Consider the following 16,140-nt stretch of genomic DNA (forward strand, 5'->3'; position numbering starts at 1 on the left):
CAGGGACTGGGGGGGGAGTGAGGGGTGTCCTTTGCTGAATGGGGGACGGCCGGGGCGGGGGGTGCAGTACCACCGCCAGGGGCCGCCCTGCGCATATTACCGGGGCCGCGTATGCGCACACGGAAATTTCACTCCCTCCTGGTACCAGCCGCTGACGCGGCGGCGGGAATATGGAGGCGGTTGCAGGGCTGGGCGGGTCGGTGCTGCCAGGCGCCCTCATCGTCCTCATGCTTGTCCTGCTGCTGGCGGTCGCGCTGCACCGCTCTGCTTCGCAGGAGACTCCCACCGCCCCGCAGGACGGTAAGTACCGTGCGGACAGTGGGGCACCGGGCAGCGCTGAGCGGAGCGTAGCTGAAGCGTACCCACCGACCGACCCCTCCGCTCCCGCAGAACCCAGGGCGAACGGGCACGCCAGGCCGCGGAAGGCGAAGCCGGCGGCGAGGGCTCGCAGGGAGAAGCCGCACCAGCACAGCTTCGCACACCGGCTGCTGGTGGCTGCCCTCAAGGTACCGCGTGTGCACGGGGCCGGTGCCTTCCCGGTGCTGATGCCAGTGTGCTCCTCGGTATCGGTGTCCCCCTCGATATTGGTGTCCCGCCGGTGCCCCCCGCCCCGTGCCGTTGGCCTGCCGGAGTCGGTGCAGGTGTCCCTTTCGATGCTGGTGTCCTGCCTGTGCCGGTGTCCCTCATCCCCCCCCTCCCTCCCACCCCCCGGTGCTGGTGTCCTGCTGCTCCTCCCCATCCCCTCCCGCGTCCTTCGTGACAACTCTCTGTCTGCAGGGCCACAGCAGCCCGGTCACCTGCCTGGACTTCAGCAGCAACGGCAAGTACCTGGCATCATGCTCTGAGGACCGCACAGTGCGGCTGTGGAGCACCCGGGACCTGGCAGGGCGGGAGCACCGCTGCCTGCGCGTCAACATGGGGCTGGACCACGCCGAGCTCGTCCGCCTCAGCCCCGACTCACGGTACGGCCGGACCTTGTACTAGCACCGGGATGTCCTGCAGAGCCGCCAATCTCTCGGCCAGGCTGTGGTGGGATCAGTGGTGTTGCTCTGGGATGGGTGGAGGCAGCATCTCTCACTGGGTCATCACCATATCATTGACTAATGGCCATTTCTGAGAGCAGCTGGCACTTAATCACAGTAGTTCGAGTTGGAGGGAACCTCTGGAGTTCATCTGGTCCAGCTCCTGGTGGGTTAATGTGGTTTGCAGGGCAAATATCTCTGCGCACAGCTTGCTGCCCCCATGGAAGGTACCTGTTGACATCACTGCCAGCTGACATGCAGCTGGAATGTGCTGCTGAGTCTCTCCAGTGGTCAGGGAAGCTCTTGCTGGATGGGAAATCTGGCGGAAGAATATCATTTGGCTTTTTGGTCTCTTTTAGAAAGAAAAGAAGGGATCTTGTTTCCTGGTGTGGGATAATAAATTTCATTCTTTTTTATTCAGTGTTGCAGTTGAGCCAACCTAGGGAGAGAAGTTCGTGCCCTTGTAAATATTTTTACGTGGCAGCATATCACTCTTCCCAGGTGCCCCTGAGTGACCTGGGCTGAGCTGGGGCTCAGAGCCTCTCCTTCCACAGGGCTTTTATTGTCTGGCTGGCCAATGCTGAGACCATTCGTGTCTACAAGATGACCAAGAAGGATGACGGCAGCTTCACCTTCACTGCGACTTCTGGGGACTTCCCAAAGAAGCACAAGGCTCCTGTCATTAACATAGGGATTGCAGAGACAGGTATGGAAATGAGCTGATCACCTCTCTAGTACAGCTTTGATTTCCTTGTGAAGCTGCTGGATTCTAAGTGTTAGAGTTTTTGGCGTTCTCAGGGTTGTGGACAGCACCAGTACTGAGCTTTGTAGTCTATTAGTTTTTTTTAACTTAATTTGCTGCCGACTGAACCAAAAGGTGTTGTTTTCACACCAATAATATCCCTGTAACCAGCTCCCCAATATGCACAGTTTCTTAATTTACATTTCCAGGGATGCTGTTGCAAAGAGGTCTGGTCTCAATATTGAGAGGATTGCTGTTCTCTGGGCTGCCGGTCTCTCTTTAACCAGTCAGAAATCTCTCTAGTGAGTTAATATGGTCTGTCTTGAACTTCTGGGATCATCTAGAACAGAGGTGGGGGTGGATGGGTGGAAATTACATTTTAGTGGTGAGGGCTTCATGGATTAATGTGTCAGGTATGTGCCAGTGGCAATTGGAAGCAGGTGGATGTGAGTTCACCTCTGTAATAGGAGAGCAGGGAAGATGTTAACTGAGACTGGAGCTGTGAAAGCGAAAACTTAAACCAAGTACCTGGAAGGTAAACAGGCAACTCCCTGCCTGGGCTGAGGTGGCAGAGGGGAAGCGGGAACAAACAGCAGTCCAGCATGGGCACAACCAGCAATCATGGATCATGGTGTTGTGACTGGGATTCAGTTGCCTGCCTGCAGTCCACAGCTTGAAAGGTGCTTATCCTCAAGCTGATTTTGAGCATGCAGGTCAGATGGAGTGTTTGTTCTTGTTTGTGGCACAGTCCAGTGGGGCTGCATGTGGGGGTCCCAGCTCTGCTTGTGGGGCTCAGGGTTCTGAGTACAGGGCACACATGGGTTCAGTGCCTCCTGCCTGCTCAGGAGCCAGGGGAGTACTGAGGCATAACCAGGAGCTGAGTCTTGTGATACCGCTCTTTACCCTGTCCTAGGAGACTGATACTCCTTGGATTTTGGTGCTGCTGCTGGTTTTCTCCAGCTGCAGGGAGAGGTTATCCTGGGGCTTCATTAAGTCTGTGGTAGTGTTAGGTCTGGGGGCTCTCCTGATCTTTGCCTTTTTTTTCCCAGGGAAGTTTATCATGACAGCTTCCAGTGACACCAACATCCTGATCTGGAGCCCAAAGGGCGAAGTCCTGGCCAGCATTAACACCAACCAGATGAACAATGCCTATGCCACAGTGTCACCCTGTGGGAGGTGAGTGACAGGCAGGATTTCAGGCTGCTCCTTTGAACAGGGATAACATCAGTTCAGACCATTGGCAGTTAGTTGCTATTGTAATGCAACTTTCTGAGGGTTCCACAGTTTAAAAAGGTATTTTGACCTCCCAGGAGATGGAGCTGATGTGGGCTCAGGCACTCTTGTTCTGTCATCCTGCCTCAGCGCTACTGTTCTGGTAACCTGAGAACAGCTTTGGCCTCAGATTGCAGGGGTGGGACAGAGCAAATGGCTTATGCAAAAAAACCAGCATTTTGAACTTGTCTGTGACCTCTTAAAGGTTAATTATAAAAATAAAGGTTTTATTTCTGGGAGATGTGTTTTTTTGGGAAATCAGTTGCTGCTGTTGGTTGATTTGCCTTGCTCCTGGCATGAGGAGGTTGGGGCTAAAAAGCATTTAGCTCTTCTACTTTGACCGGAGAGTTTCTCATTCCTGAGCTGTTCTGGTGTCCTTCCTTACTGTTCCCTTTACCAGCCAGGTTTCAGGGAAAAATTGAAATTAAGATGACCAGACTTGAGTGCAGGAGTCAGGACAGGTTTGCAGAGCTGTGGCCCTGCCCGCTCAGGTTCTCTGTAAGAGGCAAACTGTGTGTCTGCTTATTCCTTCACACAGGTTTGTGGCATCCTGTGGCTTTACCCCTGATGTGAAGGTATGGGTGGTGTGTTTTAGCAAGAACGGAGACTTCAGGGAGGTGACCAGGGCTTTTGAGTTGAAGGGCCACACTGCTGGTGTACAATCCTTTTCCTTCTCCAACGACTCAAGGAGGTATGTACGTGTTACTTGCTCTTAGTTACTGTAAGGACATGTAAGCTCATCTCTTTCAGTGTTCACCAGCTGCACCACTGAGCTGCAGAGGGTAAAACACTGCTCTGGGGAGCCAAATCTGGCTTGTGCCACCCTGCTTATAGGAATCTCATGTGGTTTAACAAGACCAAGTGCTGATGCTGCACTTGGGTCAGTGTGGAGACAGATAGGCATGCCAACCCTCTCCCTTGGAGAGGTATCCCTTGAATAGGTTATGATAAGATCTTCTCAAACCCTCCTGGACTGAGAAATCCTCTTTGGTCATGGTGAGTTCCCAGCATGCTTTGGAAGCCCATGTAAATTTGTTGGGACCAATTGGTTTTTCCCCTTTGTACCACTCCCAGTTTTCCCCATAAAAACCCCTGCTGCTGCCCCGTTCAGGGGGGAGCTGCTATCCCTGGCCTCCTTGGCAGGGGGCTGGAATAAAGGCTACCCCTGTGGAATAACCACACGATGCTACTGTCTCTTTGTCCCTGTGTTGGCCACGGTACACTTAGCAAGGCAGAGCTGAAATCACTGCTCAGAGCTGAATTGCCTGCCCCTTGCTGAGGTTACCCAGCAGTTGAAGGACTGCCTGAGACTCCTAGAAAATTGTCTCTTGTGGCATCTCTCTCTGGGAAGTTTGCGGCATCCAGGCTGAGCCATCAGACTCCTGACTGGCCGCCCAAACAGAGCAGGGCAACCCCCAGTATCCAAGATGGGGATGAACAGACTGAGAGCAGCCTGGGGGTGCTTGTGAGTGAGAAGTGGACATGACCCAGCCCAGAAACTCCTCTGGGTTGATCCCACAGCGTGAGGGTAACAAGGGAGAGTGGAATTCTGTCCCTCTGCTCCACTCTCGGGTGAGATCCCACTTGCAGAGCTGCCTCCAGTTCTCCAGCACAGGAAGGACTTGGAGCTGCTGGAGTGAGTCTAGTGGAGACACCAACATGATCAGAGGGATGGAGCAGCTCTGGTATGAGGAAAGGCTGAGAGAATTGGAATTGCTCAGCCTGGAAAATAGAAGGCTTCAGGTTATGTAATTGTGGTTTTCTAGGACCTGAAGGGAACTGACAAGAAAGATGGGAGAGAGATTATTTACAGGGGCCTGGAGTGACAAGATAAGGGGGAATGGTTTCAGACTGATAGAGAGTGGGTTAGGTGAGATATTGGGAAGGAAGGCTTGGTTGTGAGGATGGTGAGGCCCTGCCACAGGTTGCCCAGAGAAGATGTGGCTGCCCCATCTCAGGAAGTGTTCAAGGCTATGTTGGAGCAGCCTGGTCTAGTGGTAGGTTTTTTTGTTTTGGAAAAATAACCGAGACTGTATCTGTATATAGACTCACACTTCCCAAGAGATAACCTCCACAGAGGATTCCTGATTCATGGACAGGGCAGGGTAAGAGGTGCCACCCTTTTTCCATGCACTCACTGTGTTCTCTTGGCCGCAGGATGGCGACCGTGTCAAAGGATGGCACATGGAAGTTCTGGGACACAGATGTGGAGTACAAGAAGCAGCAGGACCCACACCTGCTTCTGACAGGGCAGTGTGCAGTGCTGGAGCCATGCCGCATTGCTCTGTCCCCTGACGGCCGCACGGTCGCTGTGGCGAGCGGCACAGACATTGTGGTGTACAACACACGGCGCGGTGAGGAGGAGGAGCGTTTTCTTGGCGTGCACAGCCACTGTATCACAGACCTTGCATTTGACACCACTGGCCGCTATGTCGTGTCCTGTGGGGACCGCGCTATCCGTGTTCTCCACAACGCTGCCGGGCACCGTGCCGTGGTGGAGGAGATGGAGGCCATGCTGAAAAAAACTGGGAACAAAGCCACACAGGAGAGGCTGGAGCAGCAGATCTCCAGTGCTCGCAAAGCATTGGCTGCCATCTATGGCAAGAAGCACTAAGCTACCTGTAAAGCAGGAGGCAACTGTGCTCTGCCTTGGAGATGTTTTGTTTTTTTTTTTTTTTTTAGTAACTGTGAACAGCAGTAATAAAAGAGTGCCCAGGTCCTTCCTTGCGTGCTGTGTGATGGGCGGGACAGGGCTGGGGACAGTGGCGTCTCCCAGTGTCACACTCCACACTCTTGTGTTGTTTTCCCCCCGGGCTTAGATCATCAGTATCCCATGAAATCGATTGCTAAGCCAATGCCTACGAGTTCTCCTGAGCTTAGAAACGGGAGTTGTATGGATTTGGGGTAGGCTTTTTGATTGGTTGCTTTTGTTTTTTTTCAAGAGAGCTACCAAAGCTCAATGTTGATGCTAAACGGTGGGGACTCTGCTTCAGGGAACGGGGCAGTGCGGTAACGGTGCAGCATTCCCCCGGCCCGGGATCTCAGGGTGATCTCACGGTAGTGTGCGGCGGAACCTGCCCCAAAGGAAGATGGCGGTGCACCGTCGCCTCGCCTGCGCGTCGTTTCCGTGCCCACTGTAGGGCGTGTATGCCTGCGCAGGCGCAGCAGCCGGGGCGTGTCGGGCGTGGTGACGCAGGAAGCGCAGCGCGCGGGCGGGCCACGCAGGGCGCGTGCGCGGGGCCGGGTGCGCCGGCGGGTGCGGCGGGGCCGGTGCTGCGGGGCTGCGCGCGCCATGTCGGGGCGCTCGGTGCGGGCCGAGACCCGCAGCCGCGCCAAAGATGACATCAAGAAGGTGATGGCAGCCATCGAGCGCGTCCGCAGATGGTGAGGGCGGGCCCGCGGGGGGGGAGGGCCTTGCCACCCGCGCGCAGCCAATCACCGCACCGCGGGGTGCGACTCGAGAGTGCGCGCCCAACCAGCGGGTGCGGGCGGAGGGGCGGCGGCCAATGGGAGCGTGGCGGGGAGGGAAGCGACTGTGAAGGGCGGTTGGCCCAGCCAATCATAGTGCGGGGGGCAGGGGGGAGTGCTACGCGGTGCTGAGCTGACGCTCCTCTGGGCCAACCGGAGCGTGGCGGGATGGCGGGGTTTGTTGCCATGGTGCCCCAGGCCCGGTCCGGTCCGTCAGCGTTGTGTCCCGCAGGGAGAAGAAGTGGGTGACGGTGGGCGACACGTCTCTGCGGATATTCAAGTGGGTGCCAGTGGCGGACAGTAAGGAGGTGGGTACCGCTGGTGGAGATGGGCCGGGAGCCACCGCCCACAGCCAGCCTAGCTCCCTTAACAACCCCCTTAAGTGAACTCTGAGCCTCTCCCAGCCCTACCGACCATCGAAGCCCCCCGAGCCACCTCCGAGCCCCCCAGTTCTTCCGGGCGCCACCAAACCCCCTTGTGTCCCCTCCAAGTCGACCCCTGAGCTCTCCCCAAGCCAGCAACTGAGCCCTCCCAGCCCTGCTGAGCACCTTTGAGGCCCCACTGAGCCCCTCCTGCCCTATCGAGATCCTCCGAGTGCCTCCAAGCCCTTGATCCCTCTCCAAGCCGACCCCCGAACCCCACCCTTCTGAAGCCCCATGAGCTCCTGTCAAGCCTTTTTGGGCAACCCCCAGCCCCAAAGAGCCCCTTCAGCCAACCTGAGCCTCCCCTGAACTATCGAACCCCCTGAGCTCTCTTGAGACCCCTCCTGCTTCTGCTTGACTCCTCCAAGGATTTGCTTTACTTGGTGACATTCCTAGATGGGCATCAGCTCCTCCTTTCTTTCTTGATTCCCAGTCCCTTCATAGATGGAGTTTTGCCTCTCACTTAGGAATGTGCCCCCAAAGCCAAGGGAAGAGGCCAGCTTGAGCACATCCCTCTGGACATCTGGAGACAGAAAGGGGAATGGCTTCTCTGGAGCAGCATGTGTTTCTCTGACATTGTGTTTGTGCTTTTCTTTCTCTCCTCAAGAAAGAGAAATCCAAATCGAGTAGCAGCACGGCCCGAGAAGCCAATGGCTTCCCAGCTGACACCTCTGCCAACTCCTCCCTCCTTCTGGAGTTCCAAGGTGGGTCTGGGCTGAGCTGCCTTCAACGTGGGGAAAGACTCCAAGGCTGTACAGCAGCTGGGACGTTGTTGGTTCTGTGTGCTGCCAATATGGAGAAGAGCAGTGCTTGCCCCTGAGCACTGGCATGGAGTGGAGAACAGTGAGCTGTTGAGTTGGGCTGATCCACTTCTGGATTGTCCCTGTCCAAACTGTTCATTTTTGCTGTTAGAGAGTCTTAATGGGCTGTTTCTGGTATCTTCTGTGGGAAGCTTCACAGCCAACTGGAGAAGTGGGGTTTCCTGATCCCCCCTTTCCATGCTCTGCTGGGGAGAGGCCAATAGCCACCTGCAGCCAAGCTTGCTTTTCCCAAAGTTACTTCCATGGACCTTAGGGTGAAGGGGCAAAGGCTGTCCCTGGCCTTGCTCTTGGTCTAGGCATTGTGGTGCAGCCAGGAGAGGTTTCAGCAGCGCCAGACTTGCTGCTGAGGTAGTGTACACATCTGCCCAGCACCTGCTTTGTCTGTGGCTAAGGAAAAATTTGCGGGCGCTCCCAGGAGATGTGGTGGGGTTATGTTGCAGTCTGCACTTTGGCAAGGTGTGTGCCAGGCCTGCTTCTTCAATGGTGCTGAGCATTATTCCTTGTGTTGCTTCACAGAGGAGGAACAAAACCGTGGTACACAGCAGGAGATTCCTGCCCTTGGATGCCCAGGGCCCTCCCAAGCTGCAGATGTGGGATTTGGCAGTGCTCATTCTCATTCCCAAGGCAGGAACATTCCCTCTCCCATGGCCAGTTGTGTATATGATTCCCGCTGTGTTCTGGAGGACTCAGTCCTGTGCCTGACAGCCCTTAGGCTGATGTGGAACAGTGAATCCCCTGTTTAACTCTCTGACTGTGCTCTGCCTTCTCAGCAAGACCCCAGCTTCCAGTGCCGCCCTGAGCTGCCTGTGCCCCTGCGTCAAGGTGCTCTTTTTCACCAGGTGCTGTTTCTGCAGATGAGAACAGCAACCAGAGCTCCCTGTCTGATGTATACCAGCTCAAGGTGGACAGCAGTCCCAACTCCAGCCCCAGTCCTCAACAGAGCGAGTCCATGAGTCCTGCCCACACGTCTGACTTCCGCACAGACGACTCACAGCCTCCTACCCTGGGGCAGGAGACTCTGGAAGGTGGGTGCTGGGCTGAGAATGGAGGAGGCAGATGGGTGGGATCAGGGAATGTGGTGGTTCAGTGGGTGACCATGGCACTGCTGGAAGCTGACAGGGCATCGGGGACTTCTTTAGCTACGCGTTCTGTCCTCAGTCAGCACTGACCTGGGTGCGAGGTCTGCATTTTTGTTGACCCACCTCTTCTCCCCAGAGCCCTCCCTGCCTTCCTCAGAAGTGGCAGATGAGCCTCCCACTCTCACAAAGGAAGAGCCAGTCCCCCTTGAGACTCAGGTAAGAGAAGGGGGCTTCAAACCATCTCTAAATGTGCATGGACCTAGATTGGCCCTTTGACCATTGTTCCTGCTTCTTGTAGCAGAAGCATCTTGGTGGATGGACTTTCTCTGCAGTCCCAAAGTGCCCCTGGGTGCTCCCAGAACCTCCTGGTTTCCTGAGCTTTAGTCTTTATTCCTTGGTTCAGATCAAGTGTTGGAGTGTGAGGGAAGGATTTGGGGATGTGGGAAAATGACAGTTCTGGCAGGCTGCAGGGCTGGAGTGGGTTGCCATTCCTGGTGCCCTCGGGCCTGTGCATGGGTGACAGCCTGGGCTGTCCCTATGGTATGACACAGCCTTGTCTAGGTGTGAATAGCTCAGTGTCACTGCCTGTGACCTCTGGCTCTTGCAGGTAACTGAAGAGGATGAGGACTCTGGTGCGCCGCCTCTGAAGAGATTTTGTGCTGACCAGAACTCTGTGTGCCACACAGCCTCAGAGAGCTAACCTGCCTGGCCCGGCACCTTCGTCAGCCCCTTGCAGAGCCACCTGGCCCCCCAGGACCAGTGCTTCCCTCCAGCCTGCCCCTTCCCCAGTGTCGGGGCTCCCACCACTCACATCAAGTGCGCCCTGCCCTGCCATATCCTGCCCTGCCCGATGGATGGGGCTGCTGCCAGTACCTGCAAATTTGCCTCTATTTATTGGCTCCCTCTCTCCCTGCTCCCTGCCCTAGAGCTGGGGCTCTCTGCTGGGTGGGCTGCATGTCGGGGGGGGGGGTTCTCCATGGGGCTCCTTGCTCTCCATGGTCCCCAGGACACTTGGCAGATGCTGTTTGCCTGCTTGTGGCTCCCCTGCCCACCCTTCCCCTGGGTGCTGGGAACAGGAGAGGCACCTTCCACCTGCTCTGGGTGATGTGTTCACTCGGTTGTGGGAGCAGGTGATGATGGGTGTGGGGGGCAGTGAGGGAGCGGCTGGCAGGGACCCACTGGGACGCTGTGCAATAAGCTGCTAGTTTAAGCCATTCATGCTGGGAGAGAGGGGAGCGCTTTCCCCTCCCAGAGGGCAGGTCCTGACCGGCCTCGGCTCTGCCTCGGGGCACAACTCCAGCCGAGTGGAATTTGCAGTCCTCCGGGAGCCTGCAGAGCAGGAGGAGCCGCTGCCCTATGCTGGAGGGCCTTGCCCCGGCCTAGGTACCCGCTATCTCCGAGGTGGGAAAGGAAGCAGCAGGGTGCTGGAGCTCCCGGGAAGCGCTCCCGCCCTGGGGCTCTGCCGCCCCCCAATACCCGCTGCCCCCCTAGCCCCAACTCTCCCCCCGCTGCCACTGCATGTCCCGCCGAGTCCGTGATCGAGCCTGGTGAAGCTGGAGGCGCGGCCGCGCGTGGAAGTGGAAAGTTATTTTAGCACTGAATAGAATATTTTTAAAATTAAACTTTGAAATACAGATGCAGAGCACGATGTCGGCCGAGTGGGGAGGGACCGCGTGGGAAGAGAAAGGAAGTTTCTTCCAAACGGAGCCCTGTGCCGGCACTCGCCGCCTGCGGCGCCCACAGAGCCGGCCCGGAGCCCGATTCCCCGGGAAGTTCGGTCAGCGCCCGGTCCCCGTTCTCCACACTTTCCTCCCTGCCGGTCGCCGGCGCTGTCTGGAGCGGCGGGGGACGGCCCCGAGACGAGGCGGCAGCGGCGCCCGGCGGGGCCGGCCAGGGGCGGGTGGGGAGGGAAGAGGAGCCCGAGACGGCCCCTCAGCCCTGCGCAGCGGCTCCGACCGTGGCCCCGGCTCGGGGCTTTGCCCGCTCCGCAGCCGCCCCCGCCCACCCCAGAGACTCTGCCCGCGGGGCGGGGCTCTTCGCCCTCAGGTACCGGGGGGCCGGGAAAAATCGGCCGTGACTTCCGGAGGCGGGGATGTGCTTTCGACGTGACTTCAGAGTAGTGCCAGAGCGCCCAAGCAATTCCCATCGTTACGCCGCGGCTTCCGCACCAAGCCCGCTCAGACCTGACTGCCCTTGTAATAAATTATTTTAATTTTCACTTTCATTTTCCAATGTTTCCTTTTTCCCAAGTTTTCTTGATCCCGATATTGCGTGTATGCCCTTCTATTCATGTCCAGTAAAGGGTAGTGGAGCTAGGTAATGGTCTGGAGCACGTTTGATAAGGAGCAGCTGAAGAGCCTGGGAGAGGGAGACTCAGTCTGGAAAAAAGGAGGCTCAAGGGGGACCTTCTTGCTCTGCAGGACTCCCTGACAGGAGGGTGCAAGCAAGGTGAGGTTGGGTTCTGCTCCCACAGAACAAGGAGTGGCATGAGGGGAAATAGTCTTGAGTTTTCTCAGGAGAGATTTAGGTTGAACATCAGGGAAAAGTTTCTTCAGTGAAAGGGTTCTCCAGCTCTGGCACAGGCTGCCCAGGCCAGTGATAGAATCATCACCTGGGGAGGGATTTAACAGATGTGTAAATGTGGCACGAGGGGAGGGACATGGGTTAGTGTGGTCTTGGCAGTGCTGTGGGACCAATTGGACTCCATGGTCTCAGAAAGGTTTCCTAACCCTAACAATTCTATGATAATCATGAAGTGGTTTTAATAATATATCATTTCAGGATCATGATTGCCAGCCAAGAGAGGCAGCTGCCGATTAATTTGACCACAAACTATCCTGATGTGTTGGTAGTTATTGGGAAGCACTTTTAGGAAAGAGTTCCAGAAAGAAGTCTAGCAATCAGAAAGCAGAAAAAGTCTTTTCCATAGCAGCAGCGTGCATTGCTGAATTCAGGAGGAGGAATTTTGAGAATGGAGCATGAGGACAGGAATTACTTCTTCTGGGAGCATGGCATTTGTGGAGACATAGAGACGAGCCTCAGGGATTGCACTGGCAGAAGAAAGGCTCATCCATACTTTGAACGGATGCAGCAGGGGAGTAACCTGCTGCTTTTTGTTAAAAAATGGAGCTGTGGAGGCCCGGAGCTGGGAGGTGCAGCCACAAAGTTGCACTGCTGCAGCTTAACCACTGATTTGTTTTATAGGTCTGGCACGTCTGTTTATCCTGTGACTTCCAGAGAAGCTCCTGAATTCCTGAGGAAGAAAAACTGTGTCAAGTGCCACAAAGAGAATGGACTGACCCCCAAGAGAGATCAGCTGAGTTTTGATGGGGGAGCAAAAGAGACTCCTCCGAACATCCAAGAGCACAACATCCAAGATACTGTGGCCAGGTTTATAAAGAAAGTTGAAGTGCTGGTTGGGGAGGTCCTGGGTTTCACACAGGCAACACATATTGAATTTAAGGAATGCAGTACAAAGAGTAGCCTGTAATACATCAGAAAAAACTTTCCTAAATATGTCTCTGCCTTTGCAAACACTGAGGGTGGATATTTATTTTTTGGTGTGGATGACAACTGTAAAGTCACTGGGACCCACAGTAATGTGGAGAAAGTAGCTTTAGAACAAACAGTAGCTGATGCCATCAGCTCAATGTGTGCCCATCACTTCTGTGGCTCTGGGGCTGGCATGCAGATCCAGGTGCACATCCTGGGTGTTTATGACCAAGCAGGCTATTCACAGGGTTATGCCTGTGCCATGCACATTGAGTCATCTGGCTGCACTGTGCTCGATGGTGACCCTGAATTCTGGATGGTGCTGGGCACTATCAGGGAGGAGAGTGTGGGGAGCTGGGCACTGACTAAAAGACTGAGCAGCCGGAAATGGATGGAGTTCATGACAGCTGCAGACCCAGATAAATAAAACCCGCATTTATGTTAGCATCAACTTAATTTCTGTGTTCTGCTGCAAACATTCAGGAGGAAAGATCAACTTCTTTTCAGGGTGTTCTCACCACACCTAGAAAGGGCCATTTGACCCATGCCCAGCCACAGGCACTGGGATGATGGTGCAGTTAGTGGCCTGCAGCAGCACCTCTATCCCTGAACTCATTCAGCAGGACTTCTTGAAGCACTCCCAATTGTAGAATCACGGAGTGGTTTGGGTTGGAACACAACAGCCCACAAGACACTGGGTTGCCAGGCTTTCCTTCATATGGAAAAGGGTCATCAATTTGTGGTCAGGCGCTGTAATCCAAAAATGGGATTCTGCCTCCTAAACTTGTGAATATCAGAGGATTCCTTCCAGATGAAATCTGCCAGGCTTTGGCTGGCCTTGGACTCCTGGGGACTGTGTCTCAACTGTCCCTGAGACAGTGGGTTGCGAGGCTTTCCTTCCTCTGGAAAAGAGCTAACATTCACAGTCACACTCTTGGGGCTAAAAGTGGGATTCTGCCTCCTAAAATTGTGAACATTGGAGGATTGTTACAAGATGAAAGCTGCCACAAGTTATGGCTCTGGCTGGCTTTGGGCTCCTGGGAGCTGCCTCTGAACTGCTCCTGAGATACTGAGTTGCTGGGTTAGGTGCAGTTGTAAGGGGTAATGGTTAGGGTAGTTAAAAATGGTAAATTTTCTTATGTTTTATACATACATATATATATATATATATATATATATATGTAAATAATTTTTATAAACATTGATTTCCAAATGCAACCCTTTATCTACTGTTTTATATGCAGGATCTTAAGAGTATAAGAAATTGTAAATACGCATATTATCTTAATACACAGCGTTTGAAAATACAAATGTACCTTTTGTATATATAATTTAAACAAGAAAGGGCTTGAAAATGGGAGAAAATATGATCTCTATGAAGGCAATAAAAATAGCTCTGTCTATTCAAGCAAAAAGCATTTTGTGTGTCACTCCAAAACAGTCTGATATCTTGGTTGGGACTTAAATCTCTGCTGCCACCTCGCTGCTGCCACCTGGTGATAACTACGGGGTACTGCGCATATATGCTATTTAGTGACTCAGTAGTGTCACCTGCAGACTAAAAGCAGTACTGCAACTAAGAAATGGGCATACGTGCCATGACCTAAACGACTCACTGCGGCCACCTGCAGCTAAAAAGCAGTGCTGCAACTAAAAAATCCTCGCACGGACAGTGAGTGACTCGTCGAAGTGTCACTGAGGCGCTTTCCATGCCTACCGCTGCCTCCTGCTGGCCCTGGCGCACATGTGATGCCTGGGAGCACCAGGTGCGGAACCCAGCTGCAGTGGCAGTGGCTGAGGAGGGTTGTAGTGAGCCAAATGAGGAAAGAGGGCTCTTGCCATGTGCTGTTGGGCTTTGGCTGCAGGAAGTCACATGACTTGAAGGGCTTGGAGCACAAGCCCTGCGAGGAAACACTGAGGGAGCTGGGGTTGTTTAGGCTGGAGGAAAGGAGACTCAGATGTGACTTTATAATTCTCTACAACTACCTGAAACAGGGTTGTCGTCAGGTGGGGGGTAGTCTATTTTTCCAGGCAACAACCAACAGAATGAGAGGACACATTCTTAAACTGTGCCAAGGGAAACTTAGGTGGGATGTTAGGAAAAAGCTTTTTACTGAAAGAATGATAAAGAACTGAAATCGTCTGCCCAGGGAGGTGGTGGAGTCACCATCCCTGGACGCGTTTAAAAAAAGATTGGATGTGGCACTGAGTGCCGTGGTTTAGTTGAGGTGGTGTTAGGGCATGGGTTGGACTAGATGATCTTAAAGGTCTCTTCCAACCTAGTGATTCTGTGATTCTGTGATGATAATGTGCTCAAGATGGTAGAGGAGTCAGGAATTGGCATCAGTCCACTCTCTAGATGGCAAGCATGACAGGAAGTCACGTGCCGTAACAGTCAACATGGTGGATCCAGAACAAACTCGTAGTGCTACTCTCAAGATGGTGAGGATTTACCAGAAATTGCATCACACCGCACTCAAGATGGCAATAATGGCCAGAAGTCACTACAGGTACACTCAAGATGGTGGTACGGGCATGTGAGTCAAGATATCCTTCCCAAGATGGTGGCAGGCTAAAAATGAACTTTGGGAAAGAATGCAAAATTGCATTTTGGGAAGACAGCTCTTCTCAGAAAGGTGTTTTCCAGCATTCTTGAGCACAACCTAGACCTTGACTTCCAACTTGCAGTGCAGTATGGCTTGCAGTGCTTCCTGGTGTTAGGACAGGGGCGGTGGGATGTAAGAATCCATGTCTGGACAGGCTGTACAGGTCCAATCCAACTAGCTATGGACCCCAGCCCACATGATCTTACATGGAGAAAGGCAAAAGACAAGAAGCATTCTTCTCCACGTGGGAATGAATTTCCTCTCTTTATTCCCAGAAGAACCATCAGATGGAAAATGTCACATGGAAAAAAGAGGCCAGCCAGCTGCCTCTAGGTTTTTATACCTGGGGGAGTGGGGGCAAAGGAAGAGGACCACAGCCAATGGGATACCTGTGAGGAGGGGCAAGAGGAGGGGTAACCCAGGAAGAGACCACCAATGCTGACACTTGGCAGGAGTTGGGAAGACCATGTGGTCATAGGATACAAATCATGTGAACAGTGTAAATTACCAAACACCCAGTGCAAACAACTAAATAACTATGTAGTGCAATACAACAGAGGGGCAGTGGTGATGGAGAAGGGCTGAGGGTTAGGGTAAGGGTTAAGGTTAGGGGTTAGAGTTTGCAGTTGCCAATTGGTTCCCAGAGATTGCATTGTGTCTCCATGGTCTCCTGGGTGCCATGAGGTGTTCCTACGTTAGAATGGACACTTGCTTCCATCATACTCCTTTATGACACAGTGGCCTTCTAGATGCCCTGAGGGCATGCTTTGAAAAATGGAGCCTTGTTCCTACTAGGCCTGGCAATGTCTCAGGGACACCTATTACCCATGATGTCCCACTTAATCAAAGTAGATCCTTGAGACTCCATTGCATCACACTAGTCTTCTGACTTCCATGAGTCTCTGCTGTGTTCTAATGGGCACCTAGTTCCACCTTCCCTGGCAGTACACAAGTGGAACCTGTGTTCCATGAATCCCAGTGTTGTTCAAAATTGAAACTTTTTCCCCAAGACTCGATTGCATCACAGCGGTCTCCTGGGTTCCATGAGGCCCTGCTGTGAAAGAGTTGGCACTTGCTTCTATGAGATTTTATGGTTTAACAATGTTCTTCTGTGTTCCATTAGGCCTGGCTGTGTCACAATGGACACTTGCTTGCACAAGTCTTGGAAATGTCCCATTAGCACCAGGGATCCATGAAGCTCTGCTGTGTTGACAAC

At 53.7% G+C, this 16,140-nt stretch overlaps 3 protein-coding genes across 5 annotated transcripts; all 3 read left to right on the forward strand.

The window, feature by feature from the left end:
* The first annotated feature begins 53 nt into the window (after nt 1–53).
* TBL2 (transducin beta like 2) lies at nt 54–5,755 on the forward strand. Of its 2 annotated transcripts, XM_074556781.1 has the most exons (7): nt 59–300; nt 391–506; nt 778–962; nt 1,577–1,728; nt 2,814–2,940; nt 3,575–3,727; nt 5,194–5,755. In XM_074556781.1, exons 1-7 carry the CDS (start codon nt 171–173, stop codon nt 5,648–5,650), a joined length of 1,320 nt encoding a protein of 439 aa, XP_074412882.1. In that variant the 5' UTR covers nt 59–170; the 3' UTR covers nt 5,651–5,755. The 2 variants fall into 2 exon arrangements, with proteins under 2 accessions (XP_074412883.1, XP_074412882.1); XM_074556782.1 differs by lacking the exon at nt 391–506 and having other exon boundaries at nt 54–300.
* A 458-nt stretch (nt 5,756–6,213) lies between these two features.
* BCL7B (BAF chromatin remodeling complex subunit BCL7B) lies at nt 6,214–10,460 on the forward strand. 2 transcript variants are annotated; one of them, XM_074556783.1, is made up of 6 exons: nt 6,214–6,420; nt 6,737–6,812; nt 7,534–7,630; nt 8,587–8,772; nt 8,963–9,042; nt 9,434–10,460. In XM_074556783.1, exons 1-6 carry the CDS (start codon nt 6,329–6,331, stop codon nt 9,524–9,526), a joined length of 624 nt encoding a protein of 207 aa, XP_074412884.1. In that variant the 5' UTR covers nt 6,214–6,328; the 3' UTR covers nt 9,527–10,460. The 2 variants fall into 2 exon arrangements, with proteins under 2 accessions (XP_074412884.1, XP_074412885.1); XM_074556784.1 differs by having other exon boundaries at nt 6,215–6,420; nt 8,602–8,772.
* Nucleotides 10,461–10,606: 146 nt separating this feature from the next.
* On the forward strand, nt 10,607–13,693 carry LOC102068474 (ribonuclease SLFN12-like). Its single transcript, XM_074557328.1, is given in 3 exon segments — nt 10,607–11,021; nt 11,124–11,688; nt 12,031–13,693. Coding segments are annotated over 2 exon segments (792 nt in total). The 5' UTR covers nt 10,607–11,021; nt 11,124–11,611; the 3' UTR covers nt 12,746–13,693.
* The last annotated feature ends 2,447 nt before the right edge of the window (nt 13,694–16,140 follow it).

Source organism: Zonotrichia albicollis, chromosome 22 (genome assembly GCF_047830755.1).
Source record: "Zonotrichia albicollis isolate bZonAlb1 chromosome 22, bZonAlb1.hap1, whole genome shotgun sequence".
In the NCBI taxonomy this organism is placed as follows: Eukaryota; Metazoa; Chordata; class Aves; order Passeriformes; family Passerellidae; genus Zonotrichia; species Zonotrichia albicollis.

What these genes read in the sequence shown, in the direction of transcription:
- TBL2 (XM_074556781.1), top strand. Translation starts at nt 171, where the DNA reads ATGGAGGCGGTTGCAGGGCTGGGCGGGTCGGTGCTGCCAGGCGCCCTC. An exon ending in TCCCACCGCCCCGCAGGACG is followed by an intron (nt 301 to 390) that starts GTAAGTACCGTG and finishes CCGCTCCCGCAG; the next exon opens with AACCCAGGGCGAACGGGCAC. An exon ending in TTCTCCAACGACTCAAGGAG is followed by an intron (nt 3,728 to 5,193) that starts GTATGTACGTGT and finishes TCTTGGCCGCAG; the next exon opens with GATGGCGACCGTGTCAAAGG.
- BCL7B (XM_074556783.1), top strand. Translation starts at nt 6,329, where the DNA reads ATGTCGGGGCGCTCGGTGCGGGCCGAGACCCGCAGCCGCGCCAAAGAT. An exon ending in ATCGAGCGCGTCCGCAGATG is followed by an intron (nt 6,421 to 6,736) that starts GTGAGGGCGGGC and finishes TGTGTCCCGCAG; the next exon opens with GGAGAAGAAGTGGGTGACGG. An exon ending in CCTCCTTCTGGAGTTCCAAG is followed by an intron (nt 7,631 to 8,586) that starts GTGGGTCTGGGC and finishes CTTTTTCACCAG; the next exon opens with GTGCTGTTTCTGCAGATGAG.